This window comes from Phyllostomus discolor, chromosome 13, assembly GCF_004126475.2.
Source record: "Phyllostomus discolor isolate MPI-MPIP mPhyDis1 chromosome 13, mPhyDis1.pri.v3, whole genome shotgun sequence".
NCBI lineage: Eukaryota > Metazoa > Chordata > Mammalia > Chiroptera > Phyllostomidae > Phyllostomus > Phyllostomus discolor.
The window spans coordinates 12458185-12481521 of NC_040915.2; the positions used below are offsets into that span (position 1 = coordinate 12458185).

The 23337-nt window shown below is 39.8% G+C and overlaps 1 protein-coding gene across 1 annotated transcript in view; it reads left to right on the forward strand.

Moving 5' to 3' along the window:
• Positions 1–743: 743 nt before the first annotated feature.
• The window catches only part of UBE2D2 (ubiquitin conjugating enzyme E2 D2), a 47244-nt gene continuing 24650 nt past the window's right edge, over positions 744–23337 (forward strand). Inside the window, exon 1 of the mRNA XM_028527197.1 lies at positions 744–1204. Coding sequence (XP_028382998.1) covers positions 1181–1204 — 24 coding nt within the window. The 5' untranslated portion in view covers positions 744–1180. The remainder of the gene's footprint in view (positions 1205–23337) is intronic.

Sequence of the window (23337 nt, forward strand, 5' to 3'; positions counted from 1 at the left end):
CTGCCCCTGATGATGAGCTGAACCACAAGGATAGTATTAACTATTGGAGCATACACTGTGCAAGTCCTTCTCTCCAATTCCCCCGCCCCCAGGTAATAGGTGCAGTACTTGTTTGTAACAATTCACGTAGCAAAGTGAGGTCTGCACACTTCAATGGCTGAGAGACATTTAAGCTGTTATCCAGCTGAGGCCTTGATTTGGAAAACCGATCGCAAGACTGCCCGCGTTATGCGAGAGTACACATTCCCCGTAGGTGCCCAGACTGTTACCACGCAGTTTTGGGAAAGGGATCTGGCGAGTCCCAACTTTGCCAGTGTGGAGCTGTGTGACCTTGGACAAGTCCCTTCCTCCTTCACGAACGCTGCAGTGGGGCTAAGTGTCACCTCTCGGGTTGGTCTTCGCTATGAGGGTGGTAAAATGACCTGGAAAATATTCCCCTTCAAACGTTTTTGACCTCCACTGACACTTGCGTGGGGGACCAGAAGCAAAGGACTCAAGGGTCGTTGCGCGAGAGTACCCTCCACCCGCACCAAGGTTCTCGCGAGAAGTCCCCTCTGAGCTTCGCGGCGTTATCCTCTCGGCAGCCGAGGCCGCGACGGCGCGTTTAAGATTTCGCTGGAGCGGCTCGTATCCCTCCGCCGCCGACGCTGCCCAGCCCTCCTTCCTCCGGTCCGCCAATCCCCGCGCCTCCCGACCTGCCCCTCGGCCTGGGCCCACCCCGCGCTCGGGCGGCCCCACCCCGGCGGCGCCGCCCGCCCGCCCGCCCGCGAGTCCCTCGGTCCACCTGCAGCAGGCAGTCCGTCCCTCCAGCTGTCCGACCGAGCGGCGCCGGCCCAGCCTGAGGCCTGGGCTCTGGCTCCCCGGCGGAGGGATTCGCGACGGCTGAGGAGGCGGTGCTGAGTTAAAGAGGAAGAGGCCACTACCGCGGCGGCGGCGGCGGCTGCTCGAACTGCGGCGCATAAAGGGGCCGCCGCCGGGTGATGCGGTGACCGCTGCGGCAGGCGCAGGAGCCCAGTGGGCCTCGGCCCTCAGTAGGTCCCGCTGAACGCGCGCTTCCGAGCTCTCCATCTTCTCCGATCAACCCGCGGTCACCGAGGCGGCCTCGCGCCCCCTCGCCCCTTCCCCGTCCCTCCCCTGTCCCCGTCCCCGCCCTGGGGGCTGCCGCCACCCGCCTCCCACGATGGCTCTAAAGAGAATCCACAAGGTAAGCGGTAGGAAGTCGGCCGTGCGTTTGGGTCGCTGGGCGGGCAAGCTGAGCGGGCTGCGGCCTGCACTTTCCGCCGTCGCCAAACCGGGCTTGCGGCCTCTTCGGACCCAGCTGCGGGCGATGTCCTCGCTGGGCGGCCTTCAGACACTCCACTCCCAGTGATGGCGCCCGTGGAGGCCCCGGCGCGCAGCCCGCACCTAGGCCCGAGGTGCGCTCGTCCGCTCAGCGTTCCTCCCGGGTCTCCTTCCTGGTCCCTGCCTGGTATGGAGTCCCAGGGCCTCTCTCCGGCCTGGGACTGCTGCGCTAGTGGGCCATTGTCCCGGCCTGCCGGGAGTGCGGGCTGGGACCGGGGCATTGGGCGGCCACTTCGACAGAGGTCGGGAGGGCTCGCCCCATCTCTGTATCTTCTCCTTCCCCACTCCCCTTTCCCTGCTCTTTCCACAGAACCGCCTGAGCTACTCTTATCTCACAGTGACGGAGGACGCCTTTTTGTCCGATCCACAAGTATTTCTTGAGTTCTCTTACCTCTTGGCGGCCGCACACTTCGGCCCACTCTACTTGTCCAGAAACTGTTAGAGTAGGAAGTTTAGAAGGAAAAAAAAACCAAAACAACAAAAACCATGAGTCTTTTGAGGGAGGAGGGAAATAGAGGGAGAAGCAATTTATTCCTTGAGGTTGCCAAATGTAGTCAGAAACTAACACTTCATTTTTAAAGGAATGAATGTAATAGAAAAGCTGTTAAATAGACAGGGGTAGAGGTAGAATCCTGAACATTGTAAACCACTGGAGAAATCGCACAATTTCCTTCTACAGCTTAAATTAGGTATCCCTTCTACAGGGATACCCTTTTAACCTAGAAGGGATTTTGTTAGATTTTTCCATTAGAAAGGCCTTCTTTGCCCTTTAAGACGAAGAGTTATTCTTTTAGTTATTTATACGGAAGTTTTCCTGATACTGCTTCTAGAATACAGGCTTGTCTTAAAAATTAGAGTTTCCCTCCCCTAATGTTATAACTTTCTAGTGCCTTTCACTATAATTTTTTTTAGATGTGGGGAAGTGCCACTGGTGATTTTTGTTTGGTGTTTCACTTGGGTGTATTAAACTTAGCCACTTGGAAGTAGATGCTGGGATTATCTGTCTGCCCTGAAATATGGAATGGAGATGCAAGGGGAAGAGAACCCATTTTCACTTTGCCTTAAACTAAATGAAAATGTAGATTGTTGGACAGTTTAAACACTTAAGCTCAGCAATTGGTTCTCATTTCATTCTTGTTGAAAGACCTTTAATGTGAAATTAATCCCAATGGTTACTGTAAATTAGGTTAGATCTTTACCAAATTCTTTTAACTCCTTTGACTTACAACAAATTGAAAAAGGCAGACTTGAGAAAGAGCAGATCTTGTACTGAAGTGAAGGAAGTTATTTGTTAAAAGAAGCTTGAACTTTAAGCAAAGATCTCAAAAGGACCATTCAGGGAGCAACAGCACACTGAGGAATGGTAATCCAAGTAAAAATATATATGTATTTTAAAGGCTTTTAGGAGTTACTAGGTTCTTATAGAGAATAATGGGGAAGTTGGGAGATTTACTGTAGAAAATTGTGCTCTTATTTTAAAACCTTAAGAGGAGTATGTATAATGTGATAATTTAGTCAAGAAATGTAGCCTTTAATCTCTACATTGGTTGATACATGTGTTATGTTTTTTTCAGAGGGGAATAGCATTCAAAACATGCATTTTAATTTTTAAGTATACTTGCCCCCAGTAGTAACGGTTTCTTTTGAGTTACCCACCTCCTCATGGGTAACTCAATCTGGATTTTTCTCTGGCATATGCCCTTATAAACATTTTGATAAGGAAAATCAACTTTAGACAATGATAAATTGAACTTTTGAAGCTCAGTATTAACCTCCCCACCTCCCTGGTGTATTACCCAGAACCCTCCTTCAGTGTGGTTCAATTTCTGACACTACCAGGGATTAGAAAAGTAACGTTTATTTTTGGTACACTTGTCAATAAGATTGTGAAAACAAAATGGAGATTTTTTTTCTCCCCAAACTTTATATATGACACCAATTTTAAGTTGCAGACTTACCTAGGTATGGATGAGATCAATCCTTTCTTATCTTCAGTCCTGTTAATGTACTCACAATGGAATCCCTAAAAGACTTAGGTGGCTTATGTAATTGACCTTGGTCTTGAGTCTTCCCAATTACCATTCTCTGAAAAAAATAGTTCTACTTAAATACACTTTAAACTATCATGAACTGTTGCACCTGGGTTTTAATAAGATTTTGCTAAGAAAAAGTACATTTGGCATGTGACGTCTTGAGGAATTCAGTATCTTGTTTCTCTGACAAAGGGAAATAGTGTTCTATGAATTTGACAGTGCCATGTATTTTTTTGAAAAATCTTTTGATGGATTTCACTTTTATATACACTTTAAAGTCTCCTGATCTATGCTTTAACAGCGTACCAGAAAGGGTGGTTATGAATATCCAGTGTAGTACTGTGCAGGGATTGGGACCCTCTGGGGTTGTTTGTATGTATACCAAATGGCCCACCCTGCTATATTTTGAGGTTTTCTGCTGACTTTATAGGTCTTGAGCTTTGATTTTGATGCTTTGAGTGTTTGCCTCTAGCAGCACCACCCCCAGTCTTTTTCCAGTTGGCTGCATCTCATCTGTTGTGGGCTGGGAAACCAGATCACAGAGCTTATTAAAATTATGTCTAAAATAAGATCCAGTAGGCTCTTGAGTGAAGAGGGAGAGCTTCATGTATTCTGTGAACTGTGTGGTCGGTCTCTTTCGCTGATCAGAGACCTTTTAAACTCGCTTCCTGTTTTTCTTCTTTACTTTTGTTAGATGCAGGAGGCTTTTTCGTGCTCTTACAGTATCATAATATTGAAATATATAAGGTTAATTCCTTTATTCTTGGGAACACTAAAAGGCTGGATATCTTGATTCTTTGAGGAGTTGAAGACAAACTGGTTAGGATACTAGAAACTCTTTTCTTAACAGTAATAGTGCCTTGTACATTTTAATGGTATCCTGCTAGCTGTAGTTAACATTTGTTATACACAGCTTTAATGCTAGGATCATCACTTGAGTTAGTCTATTTTTATGGTAAAGATTTGATTAAAAAAATTCCAGTTACAGGTGACATACAATATTTTTGTTAGGTGTACAACATAGTGACTAGACATTTATATACCTTACAAAATGATCACCCTGATAAGTCTAGTATGTATCTGACACCAAACATAATTATTACAATATTATTGTCTATATTCCCTATGATGTAGTTCACATATTTGAGACTATTTTTGTAACTGACAATTTGTATTTCTTAATCCCTTTAACCTTTTTTCACCCATTCTCCCCCAATGTCCTTCCCAGCGACCATCAATTTGTTCTCAACTCTGATAAAGATTTTTATGGCTAGCTTCTTAAAAGAAGGCCCTTTAAGAGACAATAACTAACTAACTAAATTAATTAATTAATTTCTCAGTAAATAGATATTTCAAACTGATGGCTATAAAAGCCAGGCACGCAACCAAAGTGAGCTAAGAGAATGGGGTGGCGGGGGCAGGGTGGAAGAGCTAGAAATTGCTTGTGCTATCAGAAGAGGGCAGCTGCTACCTAGCTTTCTCCAAATGTTGCTATTGCCAGAATCTGTGGACCCTGGGTTGCCAGATCGATCGATCGATCTTTCTTTCTTTCTTCCTTTCTTCACTTAACCTCCCTCCCTCCCTCCCTCCTTCCCTTCCTTTCTTCGAAGCCACAAATCCAGATTTTTGACAGCCAATTCAAATTTTAAAACAATCACCATACTTTTTTGATAGACACCAGTTTAATATGTGCATTGGAAGTAGCAAAGGATTGAGGTTCAATAAGTAATCAGGAGTATAAGGATTAAATCATTTAAATCACATTTACTATATTTTTAAAAGTTCCAAAGTATTGCTTTATGTAGATGGACAAGATTAGGTAGTTTACATAAACTTCCAATTCTTTACTGAGTTTCTGTATGGTTATGTGTGTAGTTATAGGGAAAGCAAATTTAGTGGATGCATTGATCCCATAGTAGAAATTTACATCTTAATCTTAAGATGTGTTTATGTTATGAATTATCTTTCTGTAGACTACATACTTTTATAATGTCTAAGACTGGGAAATTACTAAAGAATGATTCTTAAGGATATGGGAAAGGAGCTGAAACACTGTAACTAATTTACTAATTTTAAAAAGATACTGTTTTAAAATACTATACTAGAAGTGTGATACCATATATTTTTACCAAACCTTACCAAATCAGAGGTAAGGATTGAGTGAATTCCAGTCAAAATGATGAAACATTTGGAAATAGTCCTGTGGAGTACTGAGAACTTTAATGTAATGAATGGTTGGCTGAAGATGCCTGAATTAGTTCCGTCTTGGAAAGCAAAATGCATGGTCTGGTCTTACTCCAAAAGATAAGCTTGTTGAAATCTTCAGGAAGAGTGTTTTTGTTTTAAAGAAAAGGATGCTTTACTTTATAAAAGATTCATTGAATCGAGAAACTTTCTTTGCCTCTTCAAGTTTGCTATTTAAATGTAATTTAAACAGCCATCATTGAACAATAACTATTAGTAAATCCAGGTTTTCTTTAAAGTCTCCTTGTGAGTATTACTGTAGTGTTGACGGACAGAGAAAGTGTTGACAAAGTCCAGTTTTGGATATTTTAGTCCATAGAGAGTGCTGCTAAAATATCCTAGGTAATTTCCAGGACAGGAATACCTGACTCATGCCTGATGCTGCCAGGAACATCTGCAGCCTCATCCCAGAAATGCAGAAGCACACCTGTTTTTTCTGTAGAAATACAGCTTTGCTGGTTAGGTTCCTAGGCTAACCTTCAAAATCATAATAAACAGTGACACAGAAAAATAAAGTATCATTTGTTTTTTTGTCTGCAGAGTCAATTGAAATTCCAAATACAAGAATCATAAAAATTTTAGCACTGCAATACATCTCGAAGCTATTTTCTGAAAAGGTCATGTGATCTAACTAGGATTAGATCAAAAACCAGGATTTCTTGACTGTATCCTGTCTTTCTGGCAGGCCCTGTACCCTTATAGAGCTATTACGTATGCAGTGGTTTTCTTTTATTCAGACAATTGTGTATTTAAAACTATGCCCTGGAACTGGAAGATCTTTTCTCGTCTCTTTATGTTGGAGAGGTAGGTGTCTTTAACTCCTTCAAAATTATGCAAATTTGGAATGTTTGTGCTTCCATATACCATATTCATCAGAGTCAGCTGTGTTTTTTAATCTCTTCAAAAGATTAAGAATCATTTCCCTACCTCCTTAAACACTGCTCTAATCTCAGTAGGTGTCCTAAGTACCTCTTTTACAGAGAAAATAGAAATCTTATTTGTGAATTATAAAAAAAATTTCCTTTGAAGCCTTTCAAAACAAAACAAAACCTCACAGCTACCATCTCTAGAGAACTCTATCAGAATTACTGAATCTTGTGAACATCCCTAGTAGAGTTCTGTACTCCCTGGTTAGATGAGAAAATGGAGACTTGGAGAGGTAAACAAACTTGCCTATGATTATATGGTTATGGTCAGACGAGCCAGGATTTAGATGTAAGCAATTCTTTTTTTTTGTTTTTTTTTTCCTGTACTTTTCCCGTTATCATTTATCCCCTTTATACTCTCTTCCACCTCCACCCCCACCCCCCAATCATCACACTGTTGTCCATGTCCACGAGCCCCCCCCCCTTTTTTTTTTGGCTTGATCCCTCCACCGCCTAACTGCCCTCCCCAAGAGCTCTCAGCCTGCTCTCTATCTATGAATCTCTGTCTCTACTTTGCTTATTAGTTCAGTTTTTGTTCATTAGATTCTACATATGAGTGAAGTCATATTGTATTTGTCTCATTCTGACTGGCTTATTACTTAACATAATATTCTCTGGGTCCATCTATACTGTCACAAAAGGTAAAATTTTCTTCTTTTTTTATAGCCAAGTGGTATTCCATTGTGTAACTGTATCATAGTTGTTTTATTCACTCATCTACTCAGCACTTCGGCTGCTTCCAGCTCTTGGTGATTGTAAATGTCACTGCAATCAACATAGGGGTGTTTATATTCTTTCAAAATAGTGTTTTGGGTTTTTTCGGATAAATTCCCAGAAGTGGAATCACTGGGTCGTAAGGCAGTTCCTTTTTTTTTTTTTTTTAATTTATTTTTATTGATCTTAGAGGAAAGGGGAGAGAGAAAGAGAAACACCAATGTGTTGTTCCACTTATTTGTGCATTCATTGGTTGATTCTTGTATGTGTCCTGACTGGGGATCAAGTCAGCAACCTTGGCATATCAGGAGGACACTCTAATCAACTGAGCAACCGGGCCGGGTTCTATTTTTAACGTTTTGAGGTAACTGCATACTGCTTTCCACAGTGGCTACACCAATCTGCATTCCCACCAGCAGTGCAGAAGGGTTCCCCTTTCTCCACATCCTCACCAGCACTTGTTGTTCATTGATTTATTGATGATAGTCATTCTGATCTGTGTGAGGTTTCAATTTGCGTTTCTCTGATGATGAGTGATCTTGTGTGCATCTTTTAATATGTCTGTTGGCCATCTGTCCTCTTTGGAGAAGTGTATTTAGGTTGTTTGCCTATTTTTTAATGGAACAGAATGGAGAGCCCAGAAATCCACACTTTTTTTTTAAGATTTTATATATTTACTTTTAGAGGGGGGAAGGGAAGGAGAAAGAAAGGGAGAGAAACATCAATGTGTGGCTGGCTTTCAAGCTCCCCTCACTGGGGACCTGGCCCATAACCCAGGCTTGTGCCCTGACTAGGAATTGAATCAGCAACCCTTTGCTCCACATGCTGGTGCTCAGTCCATTGACCCACACCAGCCAGGGCATAAACCCACACCTTTATAGTCAACTAATATTTTACAGAGGAAGCACACACATATAATAGGCTAAAGATAGTTTATTCAATAAATGGTGTTGGGAAAATTGGACAGATACATGCAGAAAAATGAAACTAGGTCACCTTCTAACACCATACATAAGAGTAAATTCAAAATCGATTAAAGCCTCAAATGTTAGACCCAAAACCATAAAAATCCTAGAAATCCTAGAAGAAAACGTAAGTGTAAAATCTTAGACATTGCTCGTAGTAATATTTTTTCTGATGTATCTCCTCAGGAAAGGGAAACAAGAAAAAATAAACAGGACTACATCAAACTGAAAAGTTCTTGCACAACAAAGAAAACCATCTACAGGATTAAAAAACCCATTGAATGGGAGAACATATTTGCAGATATATCTGATAAAGGGTTAATATGCAAAATTTATAAAGAGCGTATTTTAAAAATATGCAATCTTAACTACAGAGCCATTGTTCCAAATTACCTTAATCATCATCTCTCCTCTTTTCTCTGGAGAAGCTATACTTTTCCCTTTGCCAGGATAACTTTTGCTTTTCATCTTTTTTTGCTGCCAGATCCTTGCTCTCTAGTAATTGTCCCAGTGCTCCTAGTTCTAGTCTCTTCTCTATTAATTCCCTTCAGTATGCCAAGTTATCCAGGAGATTTCCCTCATCCTAAACAAACAAAAAACCCCCTTTAACTCCCTTCGCTCACTAGAGCCAATGCCTTCCTCTTCTTTATCCCTTCCATGTATGGCATTTCAGCACCATGGTTACTAAAAGAATAATCTGTTCACTGTTCTGGGACTGTTTAGTAAGGTCATTGATAATTACCAGACTCAGTGGATACCTCAGTTTTTATCTAACTTTTGTAACAGTTAACATGGTTATCACTAATTTCCCTTAGCCTTTTTTCTGTCCTCACCTGAGGATATTTTATTACTGATTTTAGAGAGACCAGGGTTGAGGTGGGTAGACAGAGAGAAACATTGATATGAGAGAGACACATCTGTGGGTTGCTTCTGCATGTGCCCTGACCAGGAATCAAACCTGCACCCTTTTGGTGTGCCATACAATGCTCCAGTCAGCTGAGTTACCTGGCCAGGGCTCCCTTAGCTTTGATAAATTGTCTCCTTCTTTCTTTCTTACTTTTTAAAATTTTTTTTAAAGGAGAACATTTTTTTAAAAGATTTTATTTATTTATTTTTAGAGAGGGAAGGGAGAGAGAGAGAGAGAGAGAGACAGACAGACAGACAGACAGACATCAATGTGTGGTTGCTGGGGGCCGTGGCCTGCAACCCAGGCATGTGCCCTGACTAGGATTCGAACCTGCGATGCTTTGGTTCGCAGCCCACGCTCAATCCACTGAGCTACGCCAGCCAGGGCTCCTCCTTTCTTATATCTAATGTTTCCCAACTTCATTAGAACACTTTTTTAAAAGATTTTTAAAAGGTTTTTATCTATTTCTTTTTAGAGAGTGGGGGAAGGAAGGAGAATTAGAAGGAGAGAAATGTTGATGTGGGAGAAATACATAGACCAGACACCTGGCCTACAACCCAGGCATGTGCCCTGAGTGGGAATTGAACCATGACCTTTAGGTTTGCAGGCTGCCACTCAATCCACTGAACCACACCAGCCAGGGCAAAACACTTTTCAAACGACTAATATTATTGATGGATACAAATGAGTTCATGAAATAATTTACATTTGGATTAAAATTGATAGCACACTTGGATTAAAATTGACAGCATGGATGGTATATAATTAATTAAAATATATAATCAAAATATCACAAGCACAAAATTAAAAAAATATATTCAGATGGTACATCATTCATTGTTATTTTGTTATAATGTAACACTTTAAGAATAGTATTTTTCTTCCATAATAAAAGGATCCTCATCAAGTGTTGCATTAAATACATTATTGTATATATTCATTATATATGAAAATTTGTTTCACACTGTTGCATTGTAGCAAAAAAATATTGCACATTTTCAATATTCATGCATATAGGCCAGTACCAACATTATTGTCTCATGGACAGGTCACCTAACTAAAAAAAAAAGTCTGTGCTCATGTTTGTTTTAAAATAATTTGATTTTGGGGCTTAAGAATCAAAGGACTTTGATTTTTATTTAAAATTTTTGAAGTCTAGCTATAAGTCCATGGGGAATAGGTTAGTATAGTAGAAATATTTAATATACAATAATCTTTGATTAAATAACTTCTCAGATGTACGAAGTAACAAGAAACGGGAGATCAGTGGAGTCACATAGACAGTATTGCCTGTGGTTAAGTGTTACTTGTGCATCAGACACAGTGGTTATCATTTACTTTGTGTATGCAAGTTTCTTGAGGTAAATTATTAGTTTAGATCTCCAGAAATATATAGTATTTCTTAAAAACATATTAAACATGGACAAAATTTAGGACAAAAATATTGCCACTTTTATTATTATACTACATATTAGTACTTCCAGAGAAATATTACTATAATTGAAACAGTTCTAATTGATCCTACCCAGAATCATTTTCCTGTAGTCTTTGTACTTTTCCTTATACAGAGAATGTCTTTCCACCCTAACCCCCTGCTTCTAATTCTTTATTCATCCTAGAAGACCCAGCAGAAAAGGCAGCTCTGTGAAGTATGTCCCAGGCATGTAGGCAGTTAAGTAGGGTTCCATTATAAAACTGTTTAGTGTGTGGACATGGTTGACTCTTCCCCCCCTAGACTGAGTTCTCCTGATCAAAGTCCCTGTCTTATTCATTATATTCCCTGAATATCACTGGATGTCTGATACATAGTAGGTATTCAGTTTTTGCCAACAGTGTTCAGGAAATGCCAACAGCAAGTGGTGTGGTGGGGAAAAATAGTAGGATTTTGAAGTGTCATGCCTATTGAGTCAGTTTCTAATTTACTGTGCCTTAGTCAAGTCACTTAACTGATTTTCTTCAGCCTCAGCTCCCTTGTCAATAGAATGGGGATAGTGTTCTACCCTGCAAGCCTGTCGGGAACGAGTTGAAAGGAAATGTGAACACATAATAGGTAGTAGTTTTTAATATTATCACTGTGGTTTAACTGTCCAGTAATGTTGACCCCATGAAATGGGTAGAATCGTGAAATCTTAGGTGTCAGTGTTACCTGTTTAGCATTTCACTTCATCGCCACCCCAACAACAAAAGCCCCAAAACAACAACAGCAAAACATACACCATGGTATTGTAAAAGTAATGTCTTACAATAGTTCTAAGTGGAGAAAGGGACTGAATTCCACATTTTTTTCCTCAACAAGCTTCAAAATATTGTCACCTGAATGTCTTTCTAATACATGTGGTATTTTTGTTGGTCTGGAAGTGAAAACAATTCTCTTTAGCATTATCTGGTAGTAGAAGTATCTGCTGTTGTTCTTCGAGCACTTCCCCTACCGCTTATAGAGAGAGCATCATGCCAGTATAAGTGAGAGCACTCCTTTGCCAACTTCCTAAAGGTTTATATCAGATGACATTTTTGAAATCAGAGTTGTTTTACAGAAACCATAATGGTATCAGTTTAGAAATAGCCCTGGCTGGTGTGGCTCAGTGGATCGAATGTTTGATTCCCAGTCAGGGCACATGCCTGGGTTGCAGATCAGGTCCCTATTTGGGGGCACGTGAGAGGCAACCACACATTGATGTTTCTCTCCCTCTCTTTCTCCCTCTCTTTCCTTCTCTCTGGAAATAAAAGAAATCTTTAAAAATTTTTTTAAAAAGAAATAGATTCCTTAAAATAATATATTAAAGGAAGTGATTGATTTTCTTTAGATTAAACATCCTCTTATTTATACCCTCTGTATTAGTTTCATAGGGCTGTTATAATAAATTACAAAAAAAAACAAAAACAAAACCCAAACCCTGAATGGCTTAAAACAGCAGAAATTTATTCTCTCATAGTTTTGGAACCCAGAAGTCCAAAACCAGTGTGCTAGTAGGGATACACTCCCTTTGGAGGCTCTGTGGGAGCAGAGTCCTTCCTTGCCTCTTTTCAGCATTCCTTGGCTTCCTAGATTTGTGGTCACATCACTCCAGTCTCTGCTTTCATCTTCATTACCTTTCCCTTTCTGTATGTCTTCCCCTTTTTTGTCTCTTACAAGGACACTTGATATTAAATTTAGGGCCCACACATGTCATTCAGGATGATCTTGTCAAGATCCTTAATTACCTCTACAAAGACACTTTTTTCTAATAAAATAATATTCACAGGTCCCAAGAATTAAGATGTGCCACATATCTTTTTGGGAACCATTCAATCCAATATACTCTATAATCACATTCTAATAAAGTGACTGCTGTAATTGCCTTTGGGCTCTTCTGATTTTTTTAAACTTTCTAAAATTTTGAAACAATCTCAAATCTACAGAAAAGTTGCAAATATAATACATAGAACATTTCTTCTTTAACCATTTTAGAGTAAGTTGTCACCATGATTCCTCATCTACCCCAAGTATTTTAATGTGTATTTCTTACAAATAAGGACGTGCTGCTACACAATCACAGTATAATCATCAAAATTAGGAAATTCATTGAGATCTTACTGCCATCTAATCTTTAGATCCCATTCAGGTTTTGCTAGTTGTTCTAATAATGTTCTAAATAGGAAAGGATCCAGTCTAGAGTTAGCTTGCATTTAGTTATCTTTCTTTAGTTTCTTTCAGTTGCTTAGTTTTTCCTTGGCTCCATGACCTCGATACTTTTGAAAATAGAGTCCAGTTATTTTGGAGAATGTCCTTCCACTTAGGTTTGTCTGATGTTTTCTTGAGATCAGATCTAGACCATACATCTTAGGCAGGAATGTCACAGTAGCAGTGCTGTATCCCACTCTTTGCATCCTATCAAGTGGTGTACGGATTTGATTGAATTCTTCTCATTACTTCCTGTCAGGTAATATGCAGTTTCACTTTGACCCGTTACTGAGAATTTTTATTCATTATTTGACTAAAGTGATGTCTACCAACATTTCTTTTCCCTCTATAATCAATAAGTGATTTGTTAAATTTGAAGATCAGGAACAATATTTTCAGTATTGGCATTCTTTTTCTGACAGTGAGAAACCTGGCTTTTATTATTCTTAATATATTTACTCATTTGATCAGTTCCCCTGTATGTAATCAACCTCCCATTGCTTTGGCTGACCTGCATAGATACCATTCTTTCTCCCCCCCTTTCCTGGGGATACCCTTCTTAACTCTGCCCTGACTAGAATATCCTGCACTGGATCATGCCCATCCCTCTGTGGATGTCCTCATCATTTTAAGGAAACAGAGTAAGCCCTGGCTGGTGTGGCTCAGTGGATCAAATGCCAGCCTGTGAACCAAATGGTCGCTGGTTTGATTCCCAGTCAGGGCACATGCCTGGGTTATGGGCCAGGTCCCCAGTAGGGGGTGTGCAAGAGGCAACCATACATTGATGTTTCTCTCCCTCTCTTTCTCTCTCCCTTCTCCTTTCTAAAAATAAATAAAATCTTTTAAAAAAGTAAAATACAGGACATATTTGACATAAATTCGATAAAAACTATTTAAAACAATAGTGCTGCCCTGGCTGGTATGGCTCAGTGGACCAGGCACCAGCCTGTGAACTGAAGGGTCACTGTTTTGATTCCCACTCAGGACACATGCCTGGGTTGTGGATCGGGTCCCCAGTTGGGGGTGGGGTGCAAGAGGCCACCGATCAATGTTTCTCCCTTTCTCTCTCTCTCCCTCTGAAAATAAATAAAATCTTTAAAAAATAGTGCTAGATATGTAGAATATAACTTAAAACAGAGGAAGTTCAACCCAGTGAAACTGTATACCCATTAAATAATAACTCCCCATCCTCTCTTTCCTCAAACCCTGACAACCACTATTCAATTTTCTGTCTCCATTTTGACTAGGTTTCTTGTAAGTGTAATCATACAGTATTTATCTTTTTGTGACTGACTGACTTCATTTAGCATAGTGTCCTCAAGGTTCATTTACATTGTGAGAATTTCCTTCTTTTTTTTTTTTTTTTAGGCTAAACAGTATTCCACTGTATGTATATACTCCATTTTGCCTACTCATTTTTCGGCTGGTGGACACTTGGATTGCTTACACTTTTTAGGTATTCTGAATAATGCTGCTATGAACATGGGTGTGCAAATTCTCTTTGAGATCCTTCCATCAACTATTTTGGGTATATACCTAGAAGTGGAATTGCTAGACCATATGGTAATTTTTAATTTTTTGAGGAACTGCCATACTGTTTTACACAGTGGCTATGTCATTTTACATTCCCACTAATAATGCACAAGGGTTCCAATTTCTCCAAATCCTCACCAACACTTACCGTTTTTGTTTGGGATTTTTTTTTCTGGTAGTAGCTATCTCGATGGGTGTAATGATGGTTTTTGATTTATTTTTTAAGTTAATTTTGTATATGGTGTGAAGTAGGAGGAGTCTCAGTTCATCTTTCGCCTGTGAATATTTAGTTCTCCTAGCATTTGTTGAAAAGACTCTTCTTTCCTCCATTGAATTATTTTGGTACCTGTGTCAAAAACCAATTGGCCATTGATGTATAGATTTATTTCTGGACTCTCGATTCTTTTCTGTTGCTCTATATGTCTGTTCTTATGCTACTACCAAATTGTTTTGAATACTGTAGCTTTGTATTAAGTTTTGAAATCAGGAAATGCTAGAATTCCAACTTTGTTCTTTCCAAATTGTTTTGGCTGTTTGGGTCCCCTGCATTCTCATATGAACTTTAGGATCAGCTTGCCATTTCTGTAAAAACAAAAAACAAAGCAGTTGGAATTTTTATAGCAATTGCATGAATTTGGACTAGACCTCCTATATTTTCTACTTTCCATCTTTGTCTTTTATCTACTTTAAAAATTAAAAAAATTATCTACTTTAAAAATAAAAAAATTACAATTTACATTCATTATTATTTTACATTAGTTTTGGGTGTATGGCATAGTGGTTAGGCAATTATACTTTACAAAGTGGTCCTCCTGATATTTTAAGTGACCACCTGGCACCACACGCAGTAATTGACTATATTCCCTATGCTCTTATTTACATTCCCATGACTATTTTATGATCATCAATCTGTGTTACTTAATTCCTTTATCTTTTTCATCCAGCCTCCCAACTTTCCTCCTCTCCAGCAGCCATCAGTCTGATCTCTGTATCTGTGAATCTGTTTCTGTGGTGTTTATTTTGCTCTTTATACTTCACAAATAAGTGAAATCATGTGGTATTTATTTTTCTCTGACTTATTTCACTTAGTGTAATACCCTTTAGGTCCATCCATGTTGTTGTAAATGATAAGATTTCATTCTTCTTTTTTAAGGTTTTATTTATTTTTAAGAGAGGGGAAGGGAGGGAGAAAGAAACATCACTGTGTGGTTGTTTCTCAAACACCCCCTACTGGGAACCTGGCCTGCAACCTAGGCACATATCCTGACTGGTATTGAACCAGCACCCTTTGGTTCGCAGGCTGGCACTTAGTCCACTTAGTCACATCAGCCAGGTCATTTTTTTTTTCTTTATGGCCAAGTAATATTCTACTGTATATGTACCACAGCTGTTGTATATTTGAATCCTCACCTGAGGGTATGTTTATTGATCTTTTTTTTTTTTTTTTTTCCAAGAGAGAGGGGAAGGGAAAGGGAGAGAGAAACATTGATGTGAAAAAGAAACATTGATTGGTTGCCTCCCTGTATGTGCCTCAACCAGGGATTGAACCCTCAACTAGGTTGTGTGCCCTAACCAGACTTTGAACCTTTAACCTTTTGGTGTAAAAGATGACATTTGAACCAACTGAGCCACTGACCAGGGCCTGTGCCACAGCTTTTTTATCTCTTCATCTGTTGCTGGGTAGGTACTTGGGTTGCTTCTCTATCTTGGCTGTTGTAAATAACACTGGAAGTCTTTTATCTACTTTCTGAAAGACTTTCTCATTCTCAGAAACTATGTTTGTTTGTTTTAAGGATTTTATTCTTGTTTAATAGAAGCAATAGCTTCTCTTTAAGGGTATTTATGATGGTTTTTCCTTTGTTTTGACTCTGTTTCCTCCTTGCATGGTCTTTGTTTTTTCTTCTGCTTTTTTTCTCCACATTATTTTGGTCATTCATGTTGTAGGTGATTCATAGGATTGATTCCTTCATTATCAGTTGCCCGTCCTTTTAAATTTAAGAAGAGGGCACTAAAAGCTGATTAAAAGGTCTGAGCATATGGAGGTAAGGTTTGGCAATATAGTTTGGCCTGGCTATTTCTCCAGATGAACTGCTAATGCCACTGAATTGTGTAGCTCTTTACATCGTATTGGTCAGATTTTCCTGAGGATTTACTAATCTGCCTGGCAGGTACAGGCTTCCAGTGTTCTCCGAACCACTGGGAACAAAGTACGAATAGAAGTGTTCACTTAACTTTCCTGTTTTCCATACATCATCCATGCCCTTGACTGTGCCTACGGTCTCTCAGGCCTGAGACCTTCTGTTTTATGCTCTCCAGAGAACAAACTTCCAGCCTGTTGCTTGGGACAGTGGGCATTCAACGGAGGAGTCCAGAGTCAGGGAAGTACCCTAAACATCACTTTATTAGTTTTAAATTTTAAAGTTTTAAGATTTTTTTAAAAGGATCTCTTTTTAGAGAGAGGAGAAGGGAGGGAGAAAGAGAGGGAAAGAAACTTTGATGTGTGAGAGAAACATTGCTCAGTGAGGGAGAGAAACATCAATCAGTTAGTTGCCTCTTGAAAGCCCCCAACCAGGGACCTGTCCGGTAAGCCAGGCATGTGTCCTGACTGGGAATTAAACCAGTGACCTTTCAGTTTGCAGGATAACACCCAACTCACTGGCCTCACCAGTCAGGGAGTAAAGCTTTAAGATTTTTATCGATACACAACATATAGCATTTTTTTGGTTGTTTTAAAAATTTACATAGATGTTATGGAAATGTGCAGATGCTTCTAACTTACAGTGGGATGATATTCTAATAAACCCACTGTGAACTGAAGATACCTTGTCAAAAATGCATGTAATACATCTGGCCTACTGAAATGAATATCATAGCCTACTTAGCCTCGCCTACCTTATACGTGCTCAGAACACTCACATTAGCCTACAGTTAGGCGCAGTTATCTTGAATTTCATTTCAAGAATAATTTCCTTCCTATTCACCAGAAGCAGGAGACACAGATGGGCGTTTTTTAGATGTGGTGGGATGTGAAAACCCAAAACAATTTTCAGAAAATGCTGACAACATGGTACACTATAGATATTGGTTGTTCACCCTCATGATCACGTAGCTTACTGCTGCTACCCAGCATCTCAAGACTCATAGCAAATATTGGTAGCCCAAAGAAAAGATCAAAATTCAAAGTACGGTTTCTGCCAAATGTGTATCACTTTTGTACCACTGTAAAATAAAAAATTATAAGTCAAACTATTTTAAGTCAGGGATTATGTGTATACATTTTAAATAACATGCATTTTTGCTGAATGCAAATATACCAAAGATACATTTTTAAAAATGTATTCCCCTATAGTTAGGCTTTGTTATTCCTCATATGTGTTTCTTAGTGCACATATAGAAGTAGAATTGTTTGGTTCTGGATTGTGAGCTTTTTATTTTTTGTAAGATATTGGCAAATTACCTGGCTGGCGTAGCTCAGTGGATTGAGCATGGGCTGGGAACTAAAGTGTCCCAGGTTCGATTCCCAGCCAGGGTACATTCCTGGGTTGCAGGCCATAACCCCCAGCAACCGCACATTGATGTTTCTCTCTCTCTCTCTCTCTCTCTCTCTCTCTCTCTCTCTCTCTCTCTCCCCCACTCCCTCCCTCCCTCCCTTCCCTCTCTAAAAATAAATAAATAAAATAAAATTAAAAAAAAAAAAAGATATTGGCAAATTGTTTTCCAAAATTTTTAGGCAGTCAACTACAGGATATGAGGATTTGTAACTGACTGGTTTTTTTAAAGCTCTTATGACAAATAGAACACACTATAGGAAAAGATACAAAATAGATGTCTGATAAACTTCAGTGAAATTTTCAAACACATACAAACATTGAATGTTCTATAAAAATTTCCATGTACCCCATCACCCGTTCTTTTGTGTTAATTCTTGATTCTCTTCCACCCTCACTTGCTTATTTTGAAGCCCATCTCAAATGTCATATGATCTTTTTTTTTTTTTTTTTTAACATCAATGTGTGGTTGCCTCCCACATGCCCCCCACTGGGGACCTGGCCCACAACCCAGGCATGTGCCCTGACTGGGAATCGATCTGCTGACCCTTTGGTTCACAGGCTGGCACTCAGTCCACTGAGCCACACCAGCCAGGGTGTGTCATATGATCTTTTATATGTAACTGATTCAGAAGGTATTACTAAAAGATAAGGCAGTGGTTCTCAGCTGGGGGCAATTTTGCCCACCAGGTGACATTTGGCATTGTTATAGATGTTTTTGGTTTTCGCAACTGGAAGGTTACTAGGTGCTACTGGCATCTAGTAGGTAGAGGTTAGCAAGCTGCTAAACATCCTACAATGCAAAGACTTATCCACTCTGATGTGACACAGTGGGTTGGGTGTCATCCTGCAAACCGAAAGGTCACGTTCAATTCCCAGTCAGGGCACTTGCTTGGGTTGTTGGCCAGGTTCCCTGTTGAGGACTTGAGAGAGGCAATTGATCACTGTTTCTCTCCCTCTCTTTCTTCTTCCCTTCTCCTCTCTCTAAAAATAAGTAAAATCTTTAAAAAACAAAACAAAGCAATTTTCTGTCCTGAAAGCCAATAGTGCCCAGATTGAAAAACCTGGAGGAAAGGACTCTTTAAATTACACACGCAATTCTATTACTACATCTAAAAATATAAACAATTTCTTGATAGCAAATGCCTAGTTAAATTTTTTCTTTCAAATTAGATTTTTTACATTTGATTTGTTTGAATCAATGTATAAATAAGTGAATTAATTGGTTGATGTCTTTTAAGTCTTTGTTAGTATATAGTTATCCCTCTTTTCATATACTTTTTTGTTGAATAAAACAGGTTCTGTATTCTGTATACTGTCCCACATTCTGTAGATACTGCTGATTGTATCCTCGTCTGCTTAGACTTGCAAGCAGTCCTCCTGTTTTTAGCCCTTCTTCCAGGGGTTGCTTGCCCAGTCAGTTTCTGAGCCATTGTAAATTAAATTTGGTTCCTTCTTGAGTTTTTCCCATGAACTAGGATTCACCTTTTTGTGACTGCTAATAAGCTACTATCAGTTATCAATCTGCTTTTTAGGTTCTAAAAGTTTTGATACTGTTGTCTCCTTTCTCATTTTTATACTGGTGGGTTAAACCTTTAAAAAAAATCTGTTTCCTCTTACTGTAATAGGATTTTGAGAGAGAGTAAAAGTAATATTTGTCACTTTGCTTGGAAGTCTGAAATACTTTCAATGGTTTTTCCTGTATATATTTTTTAACACATGCTATAGTGTTACATCAAAATTCATGTGTCTAGGGATTGTAGCTTTAAAAGAATAGGTACTTCAAAAGTCATAAAATGCAGAACCCCTGTGGATCTATTTACTTATATATAACTGAAAAAAGTATTGGACATTAAATATTATGGAAATAGTAATATTCTCATACATTAATACATAACATTTTAAAATGACTGTCTTCTAAATTTAGCTAAGTTGGGTAACTTATTTACTTCATTTGAGCTTTAAGGTAAATACTTATACCTGCTAAGATTAAATATTGTGTGTTGCTGTGAAGGACCATGGGCAATATATTAGAATGTTAAATTTGAAGGGACATGGATCACTTGAAATAAACTACTTTTATTATGACTTTCCCTCCTTAACAGTATTTTAAAATATTAAAACTATTTCTCTTGGGCTAATAGCTTTCAGTAACAGGGTAGATTTTTTTGTTTGTTTTAGTATTTAACAGAATTAGAAATTTGTCATTGTTTTGCTGAGAAACTGCTATGGTGGTAATTGTTGGAAGAATTTGTTTATTCAGAGTCCTATCCTCTTTAGAGACATATAGGGGCATTTATCAGTTAGCTTTGCTGTATTAACAAATGACCCCAAAATTTAGTGCCTTAAAAATGATTTATTATGTCACAGGGTTCTGTGGATTGACAAGCGGTTTTGCTTCATATGTTGTCAGCCAGAGTCTTTCCTGTGGTTGTATTCTGCTGGCATCAGGGTTAGAAGGTCTAAGAAGACCCTTCCCACCTGTCCGGGCTTTGATGATGACTGTTGGCTAGAATGTGCACCTCCTACCCCTGAATGGCCTTTCCAAGAAGATAATGCGTACCTTCTGTGTGGTGGCTCATTGGTGGCTCAGAGCTCCGAGAGAGCAAAAGAAGAAAAACTGTACTTGTAACTGATACAGTGCCATATTTACTTCTCAAGACGCATGTCCAGCCTAGAGTCAATTGGCAGAGAAGTAGACTACTTTTTTTTAATCCTCACCCAAGGACATGCTTATTGACTTTAGAGAGGGGGGGAGGGGGAGAGAGATGGGGAGAGAAACATTGATGCGAAAGAAAAACATCTATTGGTTTCCTCTTGTATGTGTCCCCAGAGACTGAACCTGCAGCCTAGGCACAGTGTCCTGACCAGGAATCAAACCCGTGACCTTTTGATTTATAGGACTTCTCTCCAACCAAAAGGGCATACTGCCCAGGGCTAGGCTACTTCTTGGTAAGAGGAGTGGTACGTCCTTGCAGGGAGGATAGAAATTGTTGGCAACTGTCTGGAGACGATTTGTTACAGGGGAAAATGTACTAAATGTTTTCTTAATAACATAGTATTTTCTTCTTGGATAAGGTCATGTGTTGTAAACTTAATTATGTGGCAGAATTTTGCTTTTTTGGATTCATTAAAAACAATTCTAATGGTTAAGTAATATTAAATTAGCATTTTCAAAATGTTGATTTCAAATAAGTTTTTCTGAAGATTTGTTTGGCTAGTCAGTAGGAGAAGGGAAAAAGAAAGAGTAGAGGGGAAGGGAAAGGCTCATTGGATGTGAAACCCAAAAGTGTGATTTTTTTAGGAAGTCTAGCCATTTACTTGCAGCTTGGTCTTTCCCTGTCAGAATAACTTACTAAATTGCTTTATTTTTTCCAGCTTCATTGAAAGATAAATGATATGTAATATTGTTTAAGCTTAAGGTATATAGTGTTGATTTGGTACACTTACACATTGCCGAGTGATTACCACTGTAGTGTTAGCTAACACCTCCATCACTGCACACAATTACCATTTTTTGGTGTGTGTGTTTTAAGATCTATTCTCAGCAAGTTTCAAGTATATAATACAGTATTACTAACTATAATTGCCATGCTGTACATTAATTAGATCCCCAGAACTTACTTGTCTTGTAAGTGGAAGATGGTAATCTTTGACCAGCATTGCCCCACTTCCCCCGATCCCTCCTGCCCCCAAGTTACTTTGTTCAGGCTACTGCCAGGAGACTAAGGATAAGGAATTAAAACAATAAAAGATCTTAGGATCTAAGTGTTCTAAAAAGCTATATATGGACTTCCGGCAAGATGGAGGAATAGGTGGACGCACCGTACCTCCTCGTACAACCAAGATTAGAAAACCAATAATTTACAACAATAATTTACTATCAGAATAACACCCAGATCCGGCAGAAGATTTATCTGAATGGAAGTCGGACAGCCAAGAAGTTGAAGTAGACGCGTTCAGCCGGACTGGTAGGAGAAGACAGCCGGGCGGGCGCGGGGCTGGCTCGGGTCGGCGGCGCGCGGAGGTCGGGGGAAGGTTTGGCGCGAAATCGGCGCAAAAGCCATCCGGGGCGCAAGAAGGCAGCGGTGATCCCTGAGTACGCAAGCTGCGGCTGGCAGACCCAGAGGGGTAGCAATTGTGGACCAGGGCAGAGCTCGCGGCCCAGAAGCCCAGACAAGGATCTGAGTCCAGGGGAACGGAACTACCGCCATTGTTTTCTCCCGTCCTGCTCCCTCCCCACCCCCACATATAACGTCACAATCTAGCGACCGGGGTGCCCAGCCCCGGTGAGCACCTAAGGCTCCACTCCCCACCGTAACAAGAGCAACCAGACCGGAAAAAAAAAAGGAGAGACAGGGGGAAAAAAAAATATGTTTTCAACAGAGCAGATCAGTCCCCCAGGACTCATCCTTTTGAGCGACCAAGAATTAGCCAATCTATCAGATGCGCAGTTCAAAACACTGGTGATCAGAAAGCTCACGGAGCTGGTTGATTTTGGACGAAATTTAGATGAAAGAATGCAGATTACCATAAAACAGATGCAGGAAGACACGCGGAGGAGAGCCAATAGTGAAAGGAAGGAATATGAGTCTCAAAACAATACAGTGGACCAGAAGGAAGATAGAATCAACCAAGCAGGAAAGCATGATGAAATAAGAATTCAAAAAATTGAGGAAAAGATTAAGAGCATCCAAGACACCTTTAAACGTTCCAATATCCAAATTATAGGGGTACCAGAATCGGAAGGGGAAAAGCAACAGATTGAGCACGTATTTGAACAAATAATAAAGGAGAACTTCCCCAATCTGGCAAAGGGAGCAGTCTTCCAAGAAATCCAAGAAGCTCAGAGAGCCCCAAAGAAGTTGGACCCAAGAAGAAACACACCAAGGCACATCATAATTACATTAGCCAAGGTAAAAACGAAGGAGAGAATCCTAGAAGCAGCAAAAGGTAAGGGGACAGTAACCTACAAAGGAGTTCCCATCAGACTGTCAGCTGATTTCTCCAAAGAGACCTTACAGGCAAGAAGGGGCTGGAAAGAAATATTCCAAGTCATGAAAGACAAGGACCTACATCCCAGATTGCTCTATCCAGCAAAGCTCTCATTTAGAATGGAAGAGCAGATAAAGTGTTTCTCAGATAAGGTCAAGTTAAAGGAGTTCATCATCACCAAGCCCTTATTTTATGAAATGCTAAAGGGACTTATCTAAGAAAAGAAGATAAAGAAAAGACATGTATAGTAAAAGGACAGCAAACTCACAAATATTAACAACCACACCTAAAGCAAAACCAAAAGAAACTAAGTAAACAATTAGAACAGGAACAGAACCACAGAAATGGAGGGCACATGGAGGGTTAGCAGCAGGGGGGTGGGAGGAGGAGAGAGGGGGAAAAGGTATAGAGAATAAGTAGCATAGAATGTAGGTTGAAAATAGATAGGGGGAGGGCAAGAATAGTACGGG